This window comes from Saccopteryx leptura, chromosome 10, assembly GCF_036850995.1.
Source record: "Saccopteryx leptura isolate mSacLep1 chromosome 10, mSacLep1_pri_phased_curated, whole genome shotgun sequence".
Lineage (NCBI taxonomy): Eukaryota > Metazoa > Chordata > Mammalia > Chiroptera > Emballonuridae > Saccopteryx > Saccopteryx leptura.
In genome coordinates this window covers 44,287,947-44,307,814 of record NC_089512.1, presented here as the reverse complement: position 1 = coordinate 44,307,814, position 19,868 = coordinate 44,287,947, and the positions used below count along the sequence as shown (strand labels likewise).

Below are 19,868 nucleotides of genomic sequence, written 5' to 3'. Positions count from 1 at the left end.
ATTAGTATTTATTTTATTATTACAGAGACTAGAGAATTTTAAGGACTTCATGATTTTTCTATATGTCCTAATTCTAATTGAGTTTGTATTAATGGATGTAAAGCTGCAAGCTTTTTTCCCTTGTCTCTATTTCCAGTGGTTTGTATCCAGGCTTTAAGATAAGTGATCTAATCTGAGCTATAACAGCATCAGTATAATTAGTTTGTTGTCCCACAGCTGCATAAGCGCCATCACCGATGAGCATTTCAAAAGTAGCTCCCGGGGGGATTATGGGGGGATTATTTCTGGCGTTCATGAGAGATATTCGAAAAGCCTCCTCTCTTCACCAAGATTTGAATTGTAAATATTGTCCTGGTTTCAAAATCATACTAGCAAGTAAATTCCAATCCAAATGATTATTACAATAGGAAGAGATAAGACCTTGAACATATGAGGACTGAGGTCCATACGTAGCAACAGATTGTTTGACTAGATTTAAGAAAGTAAATTCAAATTGGTCAAATTGGATATTATGCCCTTCCCCAGGATCTGGAGCATTAAGAGGAAAAGGCTGTCGAATAATTGGAAAAATAGATGCAGAAAAATTACTAGAATTAGATTCTAAATCATCATGATGCATAAGCACCTGTTGCATTTCAGAGATTTCAGGGAATTGAAAAATCCTTCCCCTGCCAGTACTAATTAATTTTTGACCTTGAATTGGAGGAGCCGTAGGCTCACATATATCTTGCTTTTGAACAGGATAAGTAGTATACTGATTTCCATTCTCCTGTTGTTCTAGTGTAAATTGTAGTTTACTTAATAAATGTTTTAGACAGGCAACATCATCCATAGGGGTTCCCTCATTTTTTAAGAAAGAGGGATGAAAGCCTGTGGACGGCTGGATTTCATTAACATTATTAGTAACTTCAGAAGCAGAGACAGTATTGTCCAAGTCATTATTCTGTTTATTCTGTGTTGAATCAAATTCTTCAGGCTCATTAAAAATAACCTCACTCAAGTCTTTAACAGAATCTCCATCTGATTGCAAAGGGCCAAGGGCTGTAGCAATAAGATTATAAGCAGCCCGCATTTCAGCATCAAGCGGATCTCTGTGCTGATGAACACAGCGTAAAGATTTTCCTACTTGTTGCCAAACATTCAAATTCAATTGATTACGATGCTCAGGAGTATACCAATAACAGTGTTTCTGAATAGCACTTAAAAGACGTAACAAAACCTTGTCTTTTATCTGAATCTCTGATTCTTTTGAGAGGGATTTTAAAACTTGTACATAATTGTCCAATAATGAATGGGAATTTCCCATGACTTTGCTAGTTACCTGAAAGTTTCACGTACACAGCATGTCCAATTTACCCTTTCGGGGTTCCGTCTGTTCCCAATCTCTTCTTAAGGCCCCACGTTGGGCGCCAAATGTTGTTGTGAGTAGGGGGCGCAGAGAGAGAGATCAGCAGATGAAATCATCAAGGACTAGCAAAGGACCACCGCTCGCTCAGGCAAATGGCCCCGAGTTCGCGCTGTGTCCTATTTTTATTCACAAGACTTCAAAAAGCTTGTTTACTGAGAAATTGGCATAACATTAAGCGTAACTTTTACCTAAAGATAAGTGGAGTACACCTGCATGATAGCTTAATAACAACATAATATCAAAAGGCATTAATAGCTATTGCTTCTATGGTTTCCACAACATTCCTCTCTTTATCTCAAGGGATAACCTTGGAAAGTACAGAAATCTTATGAGAATGTTTTACTGAGAAAAAGCCCAGCAACTGCCTTCAGTCACATAGACTTGTTTCAGTGACTCGCCTTCAAGTCACAAAACAATTTTCTTGGCAAAACATTCTTTTCTTGTTGGCTGTGTTCCCATCCAAGGCCATGCCACTACAGGGAGGGTTTATAAAGCCATATATATATATATAATACAAAGTTGCCACTTTGCGGATTTCCACCTATTGTGGGGGGTTCTGGAACCTAACCCCCATGATAGACAAGGGACCACTGTATTTGGTGAGCAGCTCTAGTAACTGCAAAACAAACAGGCCAGCATTCAGTCCGTTACAGTTTTTCAGCCATATCGAGTAGAGCTCGTTCTCATGGCCACTCAGCCTGTATAAAGTTCCCCTGCCATGTGTTCACCTGGCACAGGAGGCTCTAAGATGTTTCCAACTCCCTATAAAAAGGAAGAAACCAAGCACTGACTACAGAACTTGAAGGCAAAGCTCCTTAGCACAGCCCTCCCCTCTCAGACTGGAGCCTCTGTGTTCTGTAGGCTTCTTGCAGACCCTGCTCTTCAGCCTGAGGGGGTGGTGTCCAGGACACAACTGCCTCACTGGGAGCAATTATTTTCCCTTATCTCCCTTCCCTTATCCCCATCCCTCCTTTTATCTGCAAGTAAATGTAAAAGGTGTGTGTGGGGGGATGACATGTGTGAGCACAATAATTTCCAGAACAAACCCAGAATCACGTTCTTGATAGCTCTGCCAGGTTCTGTAAACAGGAGCGTGTTTGGCTGCTAAGGCTGGTGGACAGCAAAAAGCATTACTGCCAGAAATTCAAGGCTAGAACCATTTTCTTAGAAATGCAGAGTAGTTTAAGAGAGTCACAGGACAAAGGGATTTTATGCTGGCATAAACTCACTGATTTTCAGTATAAAAATTACTTCTTTTCAGGATTTAATGTTGGTAATGTCACTAGCCAGTGTCCTTCAGTTTTCCCACGTAAGTTCCCAAGGGCTAGGCCATGGATTGTGTCTTAGTCTGCAGAGAACTGACTCTGTTCATTGATGTAAACCCAGGTCTCATGTCATCGCTCCAGCTCCAGAGCCGTGCCAAGAGGAACAGGCAATGCGGATAAGATATCACTGTGTATTGGTTTTGCGCTGTTAATAACTGAATGCTTTAACACAATTATCAGTCCCGCTTACTTAACAGATATGTGAAAAGCCGGAACTGTGGTTCCAAGGGCTCCAAAGTAAATAGGACAAGTATTGTTGGCTTGAACATTTCCTTCTTGCAATAAATCGGAGTTCAAAGAAGCTACAGAATTAAGAGGTGTGCTTTTCACCTCTTAATCGTAATTTAGCTCAACAAACATTGTTAGAAATTCCTTTAGCTTTTGTTCTTGACACAGTGAGTCCTTCACAGCGGAGGAAGTGTGGCCCAACAATGGAGTTATTCTGGCTGAGGTGATCAGAGGGTCTCCGTGGGGCGAGAGCTGGGGAAGCCTCTGCCCCAGCCCGTGGTCTTCCTCCCTGTGCTGCCTTTTCTTCAAACAAGCACCAAACATCCAAAACAGAACTGCAACATAACAGGGATACTGGAACAATACTGAATGTAAAACGAAAACAACACTGGATCCAGGGGTTTATTCCCACCATCCTGTTCGTATATTTGAAGCTACATCAGTCCACATTTCCTAAGGTCTCATCAGTCAGTAACAATTACCCATGCTCTATAGTCCACTGTATGGACCGAGTGTGGCTTACATTGTAATGGAGGAAGCAGGAACCCTCTCCAGGAGGCACCAACTTCTAGGAAAGTAGACAGTATCAAGATACATGTGTGGGCCCTGGCCGGTTGGCTCAGCGGTAGAGCGTCGGCCTGGCGTGCGGGGGGGACCCGGGTTCGATTCCCGGCCAGGGCACATAGGAGAAGCACCCATTTGCTTCTCCACCCCCCCCCCCTCCTTCCTCTCTGTCTCTCTCTTCCCCTCCCGCAGCCAAGGCTCCATTGGAGCAAGGATGGCCCGGGCGCTGGGGATGGCTCCTTGGCCTCTGCCCCAGGCGCTAGAGTGGCTCTGGTCGCGGTGGAGCGACGCCCCGGAGGGGCAGAGCATCGCCCCCTGGTGGGCAGAGCATCGCCCCTGGTGGGCGTGCCGGGTGGATCCCGGTCGGGCGCGTGCGGGAGTCTGTCTGACTGTCTCTCCCCGTTTCCAGCTTCAGAAAAATACAAAAAAAAAAAAAAAAAAAGATACATGTGTGGCTTTCACTCACGTGTTCAGACCCACCCACTGCTCGAAGATAAATAGCTCTTTGCACATCTCTTCTCAGACACTGAGTCTAGGGGTTGCTTGGCTGGTTGGAGGAAGCCTCCCATTGTGCAGTGTAGACATTTGGAGGAATTGAGTAGAGTTACTGTCACGGAGGGTCAAAGAGCAGGGACGTTCCTTCGGGCAGGTAATACGTAGGAACTGTGCATACACGGCCCCCAGGGTAAAGGGACTAATGCAAGCTGTGGCCCCAGGGTTTCCCAACGCCCATCCTTGGAGCCTCTAAGGATCTGTGGAATCCAGGTGAGGAGCGGCTGCTGGGGCACCTGCCCGCACAGGCAGAAGGTGAGTATGATCAGGCCGCATGAGGCAGAAAGGAGTGCAGAAGGAAGAGGAGACAGTTCTGGCCACACCAGAGGGAAGGCTGCAGCGATGGAACTGGGGGCCCTGGGTAGTGCCTGGCAGAGTGGCTCAGATGACAGGAGGCCTCTTCAGAGAGACACGGGAAAGGCATCAGGCTGTGATCCTAAAAAGGCCCAGGTACAAGTGACTGACTGCTGGCTTCTGTGCACATCTCATCAACGCTCAGGCAGGGCTGAGGATTTCCTTCTTTACATTTCAATCATCTGAAAACAACAACAACTTAATGTCTGTCATCAGGGAGTCCAAATACCATCAATAGCGATAGTGTTCTATTCTCTTTTCCCTGGTGAAAAGTGAGAGTTGCTGCTTTGGTCTACAGAGCCCGTCCACCTCACTGTGAGCCTGAGGCTCGTTATTGCCCACTCTGCACAAGGGAGCTGTGGCTCTGAGCAGTTTGGGGACTTGCCCTGGTGCCCAGTCCCCAGGCTTGTGGCGGGTGCAGGCATGACTCCAAGCTCAGTGGTCTTTCCATCATACCTTCTCCTTGGTTCTTGATCAAACAGGTCCTACTTTTTGTGTTTGAGATTCAGAAAGCTCTGAACTGAAGACAGGTGGCTCCGTGAGTAAGGATGGCTTCAAAGAAGATTACTACACACTTGTGTCAGGAGCATTGGGGAACACACCTCAGAAGAAGGACACTATCTTTGGAGGTGTGAGAATTGAACATCAGAGAGGGGCAATGAACCTGACCTCGTGAGACTTGAAGAAAGCTATACCTCACAAGGGGGACCTCTGGGGCATAGGACACTTCTTGAACCCAGTGTTCAAGAACCAATCCTTGTTCCAAATCATCAGAACCTTGAAATATTGGGATTGTTTATTGCTTATTTGGGGTGATTTCTTTTCTTTTACTAAAACCTTGTGTTTGCAAAGTTTGGAGTGAATTACAGGGTTGTCTGGTGATGAAACTTTCCCGAGTCTCTGCCCACGAGTTTGATTAAAACTGAATGGCTCAGCCTGACCTGTGGTGGCGCAGTGGATAAAGCGTCGACCTGGAAATGCTGAAGTCGCCGGTTCGAAACCCTGGGCTTGCCTGGTCAAGGCACATATGGGAGTTGATGCTTCCAGCTCCTCCCCCCCTTCTCACTCTCTGTCTCTCTCTCCCTCTCTGTCTCTCGCCTCTCTAAAAATGAAAAAACAAACAAACAAAACACCTGAATGGCTCAGGCGCACTATCTTTGGCTCCAGGGTTACACACAGTTTTCTCCAGGTGAAATCATCACCCTATCACCCTCCTGATAGATCCACAAATAGGATTAGATTGTGGGTCACCAAAAAATTGTGTGAACCCCTGTTGTCCGCAAATCTCTGTATTGGGGGGAACTTAGCAAAGGGCGGAGCTTTCTGAGAACTTCCTGTGTTTAGTGTTAATCTTCCGCCAATGATTTACTTCCCCCAGTTATTAAACTGGGAGATTGGGTGGTGATTTATCACCAAGTATAGCAGGAAAAGCTTGTGCTAATTGCTAAGACCTCAGATACTGGCTAACTGCAAGTTTCAGGCTAGAAGGTAAGCTCTGATTCAATGATTTTGTATTTTCTAAAAGATGCATATGGAATGCTAAAAAATAGACCACTAAAAGAGTGAGATCTCTGCTCTCCTGAAGTTAGCTAAGGTTAGAGCTAATGTTTATGGAGATGGAGGTACTACAGGTGACAGGTACCCAAGTTAGAGTCATGGCTCCGCCAACTGTGTGATCTCAGCCAAGTTACTTGACTCTGGCCAGTTTGATTTGTTGGTTTTCTTTTTAGTTATATTAGTTTCTTAGTAAGTTATCTTGGATTTTTAGGTGGGTAACTAGTGATAATTATGCCTGTTCCTTCCTAGTGTTTGTTCATAGTGGACATTCTTTCCTCTTGTTTCATTGCCTTGGTTGGACTTAGCACAATAATGTTGAATGGTAACAGTGATGACAGACTTATCCATATCATATTTCTGGTCTTGATGGGGATGTTTTAAATGCTTCATATTAAGAATGATGATTGCTGTATGGTCTAGTAGACATCGTCAGCTTAAGAAAGTCTCCTTGTGCTTTTTTAAAAATTATGAATGGGTATCAAACTGTATCCTGTTTTTGGCATCTATTCACCAAAATGATCATACAGCTTTTCTTCTTTAATCTATAAGATAATGCTTGCGATTATTAGTTTTCCTGTTAATGAATTGATCATTTCTTATTCTGGGTCACCCTTAAATTCTTCCTTAAACCCTAGTTACTGCATTTTAATATTTCAGGACTTGATTTGATCATATTCTATTTGGGATTTTAAAAATCTAAGCTTAGAGGTAATATTCTTGTGTGCTATCTTTATCCGATTTTGTGGGTGCAATCTTTAATTGTTTTGACTTAAAGGAGCAGGCCAGGACAGAAGTGGACATGCTGAAGGAGCTCCAGCTCTTCCTGTCGCTCCTCCTGCTGCTTTCCTGTGGCTTCTTCTACCAGCTCACCTGGAAGTCCAGCTGCCTCTTCTCCTGCCTGCCTCCCCACAAGTCTCAGCAGGACCCTGAAGCCCTCCTGGGCCAGGGACGCAGCATTGTGTTCCTAGAGACCTCGGAGAGAATGGAGCCAACCCCGCTGGTCTCCTGCGCGGTGGAGTCAGCTGCCAAGGTTTATGCAAAGCAGCCGGTGGTGTTCTTCATGAAGGGTCTCAGCAATTCCACGCAGCTGCCCTCGAACTCCACCTACCCAGCCTTTTCCCTCCTCTCAGCAATAGACAACGTTTTCCTCTTCCCTTTGGATATGAAGAGGCTGTTTGAAGACACACCATTGTTTTCATGGTATACTCAAGTAAGTGTTCAGAGAGTCTTAGAATGCCCATGTTGGGAGGGACCACAGAAAGAGTCCAACCTACTCATTTTATAGATGGGTAAACTGAGGTTAAGGACTCAGTGTCAGACATGGGACTAGAACCCAGATCCTTTCACTCTTGCCTGGCCTTCTTTTTATAGTGTTGAGCCCTGATTTTTTTTTTTTTTTCTGAAGCTGGAAACGGGGAGAGACAGTCAGACAGACTCCCGCATGCGCCCGACCGGGATCCACCCGGAACGCCCACCAGGGGGCGACACTCTGCCCACCAGGGGGCGATGCTCTGCCCCTCCGGGGCGTCGCTCTGCCACGACCAGAGCCACTCTAGCGCCTGGGGCAGAGGCCAAGGAGCCATCCCCAGCGCCCGGGCCATCTTTGCTCCAATGGAACCTTGGCTGCGGGAGGGGAAGACAGAGAGGAAGGAAGGGGTGGGGGGGTGGAGAAGCAAATGGGCACTTCTCCTATGTGCAATGGCCAGGAATCGAACCCAGGACCCCCGCACGCCAGGCCGACGCTCTACCGCGGAGCCAACCGGCCAGGGCTTGAGCCCTGATTTAAGCAATCGGGCGAGAATTAAGTTAGATTTGTCTTTAGCCTGCTGTCATTTGCTTCCAGTTTTCTGTATCTAGGTTACTTTTTTCCCATTTCTTTGGAAGAAAGAGAGTGAAACAGGAATGGAGGAAAGACAGACAGACAGAGAGAAAGAGAAAGAAACATCAACTCATTGTTTCACTCAGTTGTTCTATTTTGTTGTACGCTCATTAATTGCTTCTTATACGTGCCCTGAAGGGGATCAAACCTGTGACCTCTGGCATGCCAGCTCAGTTTTGTTCACTGAGCCACCCTTCCAGGGCGAGACTATTCTTAACTCAATGGGTTTCTATATCTTGTCTAGGTGTATATACTGCTTATTTTCACTGAAAGTTTTGAACCCATCCATATTAAACTGTTTTGCCCTGAAGGGGAAACTAGGAAATATTTAACTTGAGAAATACAGAAATAGAAATTTTAAAAAGGATCAGGTAGAGTGCTGCTTGATGAAATTAGGTTATATGAAGATGTGATCAAGAAGCTCCTGGAACTGTCAGGCATTTTGTAATCTTCATCATAGGAACATAGCATACTAAGGAAATCATCTCTCAATTAAATGTTTCTTTAATGAGGACCCACAATCAGGTAATGTTTAAGAAACTTATAGCCCCTTGTTACCCTCGTTGTCTTAGTCTAGAAGATCTCTAGAGTAAGAAACCAGCCTGAGTGTGAGTGTGAGTGTGTGTGTGTGAGTGTGAGTGTGTGTGTGTGGAAGGGGGGGAATTGCTCAGTTTCACTCTTGCCCCATGTGTCCTTAGATCCCAGCTTCCCATCTCTTCTTCTGAAGACCCAGAAACCTCAAATTAGGACTAGCGAGGAGGAGGTGGAGCAACTCACTAGACTGATATTCCACATGTATTTTCCAGCAGAAGGTTCCTATCAAATAGGTGGCAACTAGTGTGGTACTGGGCAGCAGCAGGGCACACTACTGTCAGGTGCTGGTAGTGGAGCAGGGCGCCTTGAAGGACACATGCCTGCTGGTTTCCCTGCAGCTCTCATGCTCGCCACTAGAGGGCGCTCCAGCACTGTACAAGACCAGGTGCTCTATCCACTGTGCAACCATAGGTCAGAACCTTCCAAATAATTTCAATCTACATGCCCAGTCCACGTAGTCCACCCTCCTTCTCTGCCCACACTCTATGATCTCATCTCCTACCCCTCTCCCTTCACTGCTCTGGTTGGCCACACTGCCTTCCTCCTGCTCCTGCCTTGGACCTTTTGCACTAGCTGTGGCCTCTACCTAGAACCTTCTCAGAGAAACTGGCATCGTTCACTTACCAACTTCATTCCAGTTTCTGCTGGAACCCAAGATACAATTGTACTCCCTCTGCCCCTTCATACCTCCTCACCCAGCTTTTTTCCTTCACAGTTCTTATGGACACTCAACATACCACGTTTATTTATTTATTGTCCATCTCCTCCCAGTAGAGATTTTTGTCTTTGCTCACTGTCTTATGTCTAACATCTGTCACAGAGCTTGGCACATAGTAAGTAGGCCATCAATAAATATTTAAATGTGTTTAGATTTTTTTAAATTATGTATTGATTTTTATTTATTCATTTATTTATTTATTTATTTACAGAATCTGAGACAGAGATCGATAGGGACAGACAGACAGGAACGGAGAGAGATGAGAAGCAGCAATCATTAGTTTTTCGTTGCGACACCTTAGTTGTTCACTGATTGCTTTCTTATATGTGCCTTGACCGCAGAGCTACAGAAGACCAAGCCAGCGACCTTGGGTCCAAGCTGATGAGCTTTGTTCAAACCAGATGAGCTTGTGCTCAAGCTGGCAACCTAGGGGTCTTGAACCTGGGTCCTCTGCATCCCAGTCTGACACTCTATCCACTGTGCCACCACCTGGTCAGGCTGTATTGATTTTTAGAGAGAGAGAAACATAAACATTAATCTGTTACTGTTATGTACCATCACCAGGGATCGAACATGCAACTGCTGTGCATTTAATTGGACAACACTCCAACCAACCAAACTATTCAGCCAGGGCTTTAATTTTTGAAATTGATTTTTAGAGAGAGGGAGGGAGAGAGAGAGAGAGAAACAGAGAGAGAGAGAGATTTGTTTATCCACTCATTCATGCTGTCATCGGTTGATTCTTGAATGTGCCCTGACTGGGGATGAACCCACAACCTTGGCATGTCAAGATGATGCTCTAATCACCTGAGCCACCTGGCCAGGACCCCTCTATGAATATAATTAAAGGAATTAATTAGTAAACAAAGGCATACATGCATGCATGCATATTAAGATTGTGTTTTCATTTTCTCAAATAATATAAATATTAATTTTTTTCTACAGCTGTCTACTTTAACATTTTTTAATAGTTCTTTTTAAACTTTTTATTTTATTTTATTGGTGACAGATACAGAGAGAGTCAGAGGGAGGGACAGATAGGGACAGACAGACAGGAAGGGAGAGAGATGAAAAGCATCAATTCTTCATTGTGGCACATTAGTTTCTCATTGATTGCTTTCTCATATGTGCCTTGACGGGGGGGGGGGGGGGGGGCTGCAGCAAACCGAATGACCCCTTGCTCAAGCTGGTGACCTTGGGCTCAAGCTGGTGAGCCTTGCTCAAATCAGATGAGCCTGCGCTCAAGCTGGTGACCTTGGGGTTTTGAACATGGGTCCTCCAGGTCCCATCCGACGCTCTATCCACTGCGCCACCACTTGGACAAGCACTACTTTAACTTTTCTTTATTAGTTTTTGTCACTTAAAAAATTCTTTCTTTGGCCCTGGCCGGTTGGCTCAGTGGTAGAGTGTCGGCCTGGTGTGTGGGAGTCCCAGGTTCAATTCCCGGACAGGGCACACAGGAGAGGCACCCATCTGCTTCTCCACCCCTCCTCCTCTCCTTCCTCCCTGTCTCTCTTCCCCTCCCGCAGCCAAGGCTCCATTGGAGCGAGGTTTGCCGGGGCGCTGAGGATGGCTCTGTGGCTTCTGCCTCAGGCACTACAATAGCTCTGGTTGCTGCAGAGCGATGCCCCAGATGAGCAGAGTATCGCCCCCTGGTGGGCGTGCCGGGTGGATCCCGGTGGGGCGCATGCGGGAGTCTGTCTGACTGCCTCCCCGTTTCCAGCTTCAGAAAAATACACACACACACACACAAAAATTCTTTCTTCATGGATTCATGTTTATAGTTACTGAACAACCTGCTAAAAATGACTCAGAGTTCATTGTAAAATCCCTTCAGGGTTTCTACTTTACCTTCCCACTGCTTTAATTTTTTAAAAAACAACTTTATGAAATTTCTAAAAGCCACTAAACTTTTCCCATGGACACTGATTGCTGTAAAATTGTACCTAAAGGCGGCCCTGGCCGGTTGGCTCAGCGGTAGAGCGTTGGCCTGGCGTGCGGGGGACCCGGGTTCGATTCCCATCGAGAAGCGCCCATCTGCTTCTCCACCCCCCCCCCTCCTTCCTCTCTGTCTCTCTCTTCCCCTCCCGCAGCCAGGGCTCCATTGGAGCAAGGATGGCCCGGGCGCTTGGGGATGGCTCCTTGGCCTCTGCCCCAGGCGCTAGAGTGGCTCTGGTCTCCGCAGAGCGACGCCCCGGAGGGGCAGAGCATCGCCCCCTGGTGGGCAGAGCGTTGCTTCTGGTGGGCGTGCCGGGTGGATCCCGGTCGGGCGCATGCGGGAGTCTGTCTGACTGTCTCTCCCCGTTTCCAGCTTCAGAAATTTAAAAAAAAAAAAGGAAAAAAAAATTGTACCTAAAGGCAACTACTTGGGGTGGAGGTAAGATTGGTAAATGTGTAAATGGGGGTTTGGCAAGTAGATTTAGGGGAAGCTGGCTTGCTGCCCCTCCTGAGCAGCCCTGGGCCGGGCCTCCTGCAGGGACACCCCTCCCCCTCTCCCTGCTGCTGGGGGCTGATTGGCACCTGCCCCTGCAGATCAATGCCAGTGCAGAGAGGAACTGGCTCCACGTCAGCTCGGATGCGTCCCGCCTGGCCATCATCTGGAAGTATGGGGGCATCTACATGGACACCGATGTCATCTCCGTTAGGCCCATCCCTGAGGAGAACTTTTTGGCTGCACAAGCTTCTCAGTACTCTAGTAACGGGGTGTTTGGATTCCTCCCCCGACACTCCTTCCTGTGGGAGTGCATGGAAAACTTTGTTGAACACTATAATTCACACATTTGGGGCAACCAGGGTCCCAATTTGATGACACGAATGTTGAAAGTGTGGTGCAAGCTTGAAGACTTCCAAGAGGTGAGCGACCTGAAGTGTTTGGACTTGTCCTTCCTGCATCCCCAAAGATTTTACCCCATCTCCTATCCAGAGTGGAGACGCTACTATGAAGTCTGTGACACAGACCCGAGCTTCAATGACTCCTATGCCCTACATCTGTGGAACTACATGAACCAGGAAGGGAGGGTCGTGATTAGAGGCAGCAACACGCTGGTGGAAAATCTCTACCGTAAGCACTGTCCCAGGACTTACAGGGACCTGATTCAAGGCCCAGAGGGCTCGGTGTCCGGGGAGATGGGTCCAGGTGACAAATAGAGCCAATGCTGGAGCGCTGCTGCTCCACATAGCACTGACCACGTCCTGGAGCGCCAGCTTTCCCCTGGTCTCCACTCTCCCCAGCTGTGGTGTTTACCCGCACGTCAGAGTTACCTTCCTCTGTCCGTAATAGAAATGTCCCAGACCGTTGGCCTGTTTCTGTCAGGGACTGACACTGGTGGCACCAAGTCTTGTGTGTGTTGTGGCACAGGTGGCACCGCAGGAGTGACAGCGTCCCCGTGCTAAGTGATCTAGTCCTCCACCCACTCTTGGTGTCCTCGGCACTGGAACAGAGCCTGGCACACGGCAGGTGCTCAACAACTCCTGGCTTACCGAACGTTGAACTGTGGCCGAGTAGGGAAGGCTGGGAGGGCGTCATGCACGGCAGGCCTTGGTCAGCTGAGGATGGAGTCCAGCTTTCGGCCTTACCGACAAGGTTACTGGGCTGCTTGTCAGGTTCATTTTCCCACAGCAGCCCTGCCAAAGGGGGCGCCCATGAGCACCCGGGGAAATAGAGCCTGGTGGAAATGACAAACACACAGGTCCCCTGAGAGCTACTTTCAGCACACGTCTGGGACACATGGGAAGAGAGCTGTGAGGTGGCATTAAGTACATTCACATCGTTATATAACCAACACCACTGTTCACATCTATTAATAGAACTCTCTCATCATCCCAAAGTGAAATTCTGTGTCCATGAAACACTAACTCCCCAATCCCTGCCCATCCCTCTCTCAGCCCTGGTCACCACTAGTGTATTTTCTAGAATATCTTTATGAATTTGATTATTCTGGGTACGTTGTATAAGTGGAATCATGTAATACTTGTCCTTTTGTGCCTGGCTTATTTCACTTAACATAATGTTTTCTATGTTCTGTTTTGACGTGTTTCAGAAATACATTCTTTTTTCAGGCTAAATAATATTCCATTGTATGTGTGTATTTGCCACATTTTTTATACATTCACATGTCGATGGACAGTTGGGTTGCTTCCACCTTTTGGCCACTTTACTAATGTTGTAATGTACAGTTTGAGTCCCCTCACTCCCCTCATTTGAGCAGACACCAGACATGGAGGCGCTGGACCAGGTGGAAATTCCGTGTTTAATCTTTGAGGAGTCGCCATTCTCTTTTCCATGGCAGCTGTAGCACTTTACACTCCCACCAGCAACGCGTGGGCTTCCCACTTCTCCACAGCCCTGCCAGCGCCTGTTCCCTCGGGCTTTGGCTTTGGCTGCCCCAAGATGCAGATCTTGGGAGAGGAGGGCTGGGATGTGACAAAGGCCTTAAAACTTTCCCAGAAGTCTGAGTCTCAGAAGAGCCAGGGCTGCCGGTGTGAAGGAACCAGGGACTGGGTCAGGACAGAGTTCGTTGGTCCTGGGTTTCACAGCTAGACGCACACTACAAGCCGGCAGGCTGAGGGGTGGTGGTGTTGGAGTAGGTGACATCTGACCCAGCCTGGACTAACCCAAAGGACCAGCATGGGAACGTCCCTTCAGTTTATGGTGGGTGGGCTGAGCTCTCTTACCGGATGGCTGCAGCTGCCCCTAATTAGTGTGTGTGTGTGTGTGTGTGTGTGTGTGTGTGTGTGTGGTGAGGTCAGTGGGTGTACAAGAACACTTCCAGACTCCCTGGGCTCAGGGCAGTAGCCTCTCATCAAGGCCTGGATGCCACTCATATGGAACCTGGATTTTCCAATAGGATTAAAGTGACATTCCTGCTTTTCCTCTCCATAATATCTACAAACATCTGGTCCCAGGGGACTTGGGAAGACTCCACCCCTCTGGAGTTGGGTGGCACTTCTATCTGGAAGCAGGAACCCCTGGAGACCCTAGGCTGCTAGATGCTGGCTCGCAGTGGTTCTTTGTCCCGAGACTGGCAGGTTGGTATCACTGAGGTGTCCATGTGGCTCTGTTCCTGCCCCCAAGAGCGCCAGGGTTCTGAGACTGGGAAAGAATCCTGGTTCCACTGTCCCGGAGGATTCTGGGAACTGCCTGGGGCTGTTGATGGTTGTTGGTGGCGTTTGGTGGCTGTTGAGCGAAACTGGACACGGGGCCAGGCTGAGAAGTGGAGCAGGTACCTCTTGGAACTCTGCACATCTGGTTCTGGGGACACCTAGGTGAGCCAGGCCTCCTGGGAAATTGCCAGGAATTAGGCCGGGGACCAGCACAGGTAGGGAGTGTCCTTGCAGTCACAGTGACCTGTGACATGGGCAGCAGGAGGTAAACATTAGTCCCTCTGGACAGCCCCAGGGCCCCACCCCAGAGCTGGGGAACTGAGCCTGGGCTGGGCCCGGCTGGGCCCTTACCCTCACCTCCTTAGGTCTGCTCTGGACTGAGGCACCCGAGCGGGAGCAGGAAGGACGGCACCCCCAAGGCTAGGCTTCCTGGGGGAGGAGCCTTGGATTTTTGATAAAAGTAGTGACTTTGGGAGCTTACTGCCTTGACTTCTGTAGGTCAAGGGGATATTTAGTAATGAGATAAACTAAAAACAAACACGTTAATCCTCTAGTTCCTCCCCCTGCACTCGGGGCTGCAGCTGAAGAGGGAGGCAGCAACGGTGTTTCCACTCTGAGGGGGCTGCAGACAGAGTTCAGGGGAGACGTGCTTACTTCAGGACAAGGGTCCAGAGGCCTGGCCGGGGACAGCTCTGGGGGCCTGGGCAGGGCCCCATTCACCCAGCACTCCTTAGGGCCCAGGGCTGCCTGCTCCTGCATTGTCTCCTGGAGTCTGATTTCTAACTGGACTCGGAAGGGAGGCCTGGGGAGTGTGAGGTGCTCTCACTGTGGCCTTTCACACCCCCATCTGCAGACAGGGTGGGTGGTCTTGGTCACACAGTCCCTAACCCCTCCCCCTGGGCTGAGGACTGGCCAGTGAGAACAATCCATCTAGAGGAGGCTGGTCTTTCAGGCAAGTGGCTGATGAGTGGCCTTTTGTCTGTGTCTGTGAACACGAAGGCTCTGCAGACATCGCCCTCATGGGGAAATATTTTTGGACATCATCCACTTGGTAAAATGGTCCTATAAAGCTATATGCTTCTGGGCGGGAACAGAAAACTGAATTCTCTTGTGCAACACGACTGGGTTCTGCCACAGAGCTGGAATTTGGTCGAAAGGCTTGTTGCTCAGCTGACACTGACAGGAGCAGAAAGGGGACAAGTGGGTGGGCTGCCCTGAACCTCCGCGGAGGCCCATGAAGTGAGGGCCCCGTCTGATCAGCAGGGTGAACCACCCACAGTGCCAGCTGTCACTAGGCGTCTTTCCTCTAGGGAAGATATTGTGGGGTCTGGTGGCCCAGACACTGAAGATGGAGAAAGTCTACCAAGCAGCAGTGACTTCTCCATGGGAACGGAAACACCAGTACCGTAGTCTAAACTGCTTTTCTTCTAGATGTGAAAACCAGTGTTGGTTTTAACACGTCTACACCTGGAAAGATAGCTTATGTCAGTGTATAGTCTCTTTCACTGAAATACTCCAGAGAGTTGTTAGTCAAATTTGTACTTCCAATATTTATTTTAAAACATTTTTGTGGTTGAAATGTGGAAGAGCCTTTGACCAAACTGTGGTCACTGTCTTTTAATAATCTACCTTCAAGTTGCTGGGAACGGAGGCCAGCTGTAAGGCAGAGCTCGCTGTGTGTCTGCTGGAGCAGATCTCGCTGGTGCCAGCTGCAGGCTCTGTGATGCGGGCAGCCCCCACAGAAGGCATGAAAGTGGAAAGGCAACGAACGTCCTTTGTTTAGGAGAGAGCAGAATCAGAGAAGTGTAAGGTCTGACAGCAGGGCTCTAGGAGAACTCCTGAGTCGCTCTCATCTCTGTTGGTGTCTCTCGTGCTCCCTTAGTTAGTATGGGGTGTGCACGGCCCATCTGCAAACCTAGGAAGCGCTACAATCAGCCCTGATGGCGCACCTGAGCCCCAGGACAGGCAGAGCCGCAGTCAGCTGGGAGCCAGGGCAGGCTGGTAAAGGATTGCCCAGCAGCCCCCTTTGTGTGCGCACTTAGCCACATTCATTTTTTGTTTTCTAGTATTGTTGTTTTTCAATTACAGTTTACATTTAATATTATTCTGTATTGGTGTCAGATGTACAGCAAAGTGGTTAGAAAATCATTTCCTTCAGGGAATACAGCCCCAGTGCTTCAAGTACCAGCCTGGCCCCATGCACTTTATCAGGAGTTATTGACTATGTTCCCCAGGCTGTAATCTTCATACTGTGTCTATTCTGTAACTACCCATTTGGCTGCATTCTTCAGGAAGCAGAAGACAGGAAGGTAGCAGTGACAGTCGAGTATTTAGAATTGGTTCTAAAAAGTCAACCTGATTTTCATTTAAAAATCAGCTGTTTGGTCAATATTGCAGTTGCCTTTGACAGTATAGGTGGGTAGGTTTCAGAAGAACCATAAAGCCTCCAGGAAGTGTTTCACAGGGGCTGGCTGTCCTGTGAGGTGGTGAGAACCCCGTCACTAGGAATGTGCAAAGCAAGGGCTTCCTTTCTTGGCTGTGGGAATGCCTTAGGCAGAAATGATCTCTTGAAACGGAGGTGAGTTTGAAATGCTAGTATAAATGCCATTCTTTTGGGACCCACAAATTCATGATGTTGGTCCAGGATTAAGATGTTTTCTTGGGACCCTATCAAAACATTTAGAGGTGGTTAACATAGCTTCATATTTTCTAAAGACAGCGAGTCACTCTGCCTGTGTTCCTGTCCCCAAATGTGGGAGAAGCAGTCTGCTATAATCCAGCCTGGAGAAAACATGGTGTTACCGCCCCTCTCCTGCAGGAAAGGTGGTTTCCAGTAACCTGAAGCATTCTCATCTGGTTTTGTCTTCCAGACTCAAGCTGTCTTGGAGTTGAGTCTGGGGAGATCCAGGGAGAATTTAAGGTCTCCAGCACTGACCGTGCTGTGATTGGCTGTACACTCTTTCAGTCTTTGCACTTTGGTCAAGAAATCTCAGGTACTGTAATTTCCATAATGGGAATAACTTACCTTTCATCACCATCATCCTTGGGAGGCAGTTTGACCTAATTCAAAAGCTTAGAGTCAGACGACTTGATTTGAATGTTGGCTTCCTTACTTGGTAGCTGAGTGATTTGGAGCAAGTCCCTTAGCTTTTTGAGCCTTGGTGTTTACATTTTCAGTCGAGGGAAATCCCAGCTACATACAGGTCTATGTGATGGCTAGAACTGTTACTTGTAAAGGCTGGCACAGTGCCTGGCACATAGACACTTCATAAATGACAGCTGCTGTCATCATCATAAACCTCAAATTCCCACAGTTGTGGTCACCTTTTGATGTCAGAGCCTCCGAACTACTGAGCACTTGATTCTTGAGATTTTAGTGGAAGACAGGAGTGATACTTTTGGGGCTTTGGAAAACCTCATGAACTAGGACTCCTAACTCAGAATCCTGTATAACTGGAGTGGGGCTGCCACCATCAGTGATTAGAGAGTATGCTCAGAGTGACAACGTGAGGGTGTTGGGGCTGCTTGGAAGGGAAGCTAGAACACTGGTCACATCTTGACAGTCAGTGTGGACATTGGGGTTTCTCACTGATGGTTGTAAGCCCACCCACAAGGGCTCTTGTACTCTTAGCTTTCATTGCTGGTCAGGGGATTAAACTATGGATACAAATGGGCAACAAATCAATCATTTTACCAAGTCTGCATAGGCTTTGACTCTGAGGAGTTCAAATTAAGGACTCCTAAATCCGTTCTTATACTTTATCCTAATTAAATGAGGTCCATTGCCTCATTTCTCTAACACCCTAAGAATATAAAATTTTGAGGCAAATATCCTAAGATTTTGAATATATATATATATGTATATATATAAAATCATCATTGGTCTGTGTGAGGTCCATCCATCTATGTAGGTATCTGTCCATTTCCTACCCATGGACCATTCATCTATTTATTTATTTATCCCCATTTCACACTTCCATTTACCTCTTCCCCCATAGACAACTATTTTCATATGATATCTATATCTATTCAAATATACCTCTACATATTCAGATATATGGATATATATATGTGAGATGTACATATGCTCTTATTATTGCAAATTATTTAATGTGATTTCATTAATATATTATTTAAACAAATATAGAAGTGTATATATGTATATATACATATATACACACATATATGCACACATGCATATACATACTTCTGTTATTTCCTATCAGTACATTTAAAGCTGCCTAATTTTTATCAAAAGCTACAGAGTATGTCAGTGTATGGAGATGCCATCTGTGTTTTTGACTTTTTTTTTTTTTTTTTTGTATTTTTCTGAAGCTGGAAACGGGGATAGACAGTCAGACAGACTCCCGCATGCGCCCGACTGGGATCCACCCAGAATGCTCACCAGGGGGCGATGCTCTGCCTCTCCGGGGGGCCACTCTATCGCGATCAGAGCCACTCTAGTGCCTGGGGCAGAGGCCAAGGTGCCATCCCCAGCGCCCGGGCCATCTTTGCTCCAATGGAGCCTCGGCTGCGGGAGGGGAAGAGAGAGACAGAGAGGAAGGAGAGGGGGAGGGGTGGAGAAGCAGATGGGCGCTTCTCCTGTGTGCCCTGGCCGGGAATCGAACCCGGGACTTCTGCACGCCAGGCCGACGCTCTACCACTGAGCCAACTGGCCAGGGCCATCTGTGTTTCTTATTGTACTTTGTCCTTTGCTTTCTTGTTTTTTATCTTCGCTACTACAAGAAACACTACAATGAATAAAAAAAAAATTTATTCATTGATTTTTATTCATTGAGAGATAGGAAGAGAGGGGGGAGGAGAGAGAGTGAGAAGCAACAACTCATAGTTTCTTCACTTTTAGTTGTTTTTATTGATTGCTTATCATACATACCTTGACTTGGGGGCTCAAGCCAAGCCAGTGACCCCTAGTTCAAACCAGAGACTTTGGGCTCAAGCCAGTAACCTTAGGATCATGTTGATCCCACACTCAAGCTGGGGACCTTGGAGTTTGAAACCAGCAATCTCAGCGTTCCAGGTGGACACTTTATCCAGTGCACCACCACCAGTAAGGCTACAAAGACAATGTATGCACAAGTACCTTTGCACATTTGTATGAGCTTATCAGTAGGATAGATTCTAATTCTTAGTATTGAAATATGAGTTAAAATTCCTGTTGCTCTTGTCGAATTACTTTTCAAAAAGAGAAAATAATTCCTATGTCTGCCAAGACAGTGGAGGGTAGAATCTGAGTCTCTGAATAAAATAGAGCTCTTTCCACTAAACCATTAGTTTTCAGAAAAGGCCATCATGGATTGGAAACAGTCTGAGCGCTGAGACACGGCCACTCTCTCAGCACGGCTTCCTTCCCCACCCCAGCAGTGGTGAACTCATGTCACTTACACCTCGCTAGAGAGAACGCAGCCAGATGATCACACCTTGCAGCCAGGGAAACTGGAAAATGTCACTTGCACCTGTCCACTCTGAGCTTGTAATGACAGAAGGAGAAGAGGGTGTGGTGAACAGTAGGTGGCGCTACCCATGGCAAGTTGTTGGGCTTTATCCTGAGGTTGATGGAGGGTTGCA

At 47.3% G+C, this 19,868-nt stretch overlaps 1 protein-coding gene across 1 annotated transcript; it reads left to right on the top strand.

Annotated features, from left to right (window-relative positions):
- Positions 1-5,831: 5,831 nt before the first annotated feature.
- A4GNT (alpha-1,4-N-acetylglucosaminyltransferase) lies at positions 5,832-13,230 on the top strand. The gene is made up of 3 exons (XM_066351119.1): positions 5,832-5,919; positions 6,764-7,198; positions 11,712-13,230. The coding sequence occupies exons 2-3, from the start codon at positions 6,788-6,790 to the stop codon at positions 12,324-12,326; spliced, it is 1,026 nt and encodes a 341-aa protein (XP_066207216.1). The 5' UTR covers positions 5,832-5,919; positions 6,764-6,787; the 3' UTR covers positions 12,327-13,230.
- Positions 13,231-19,868: the final 6,638 nt, after the last annotated feature.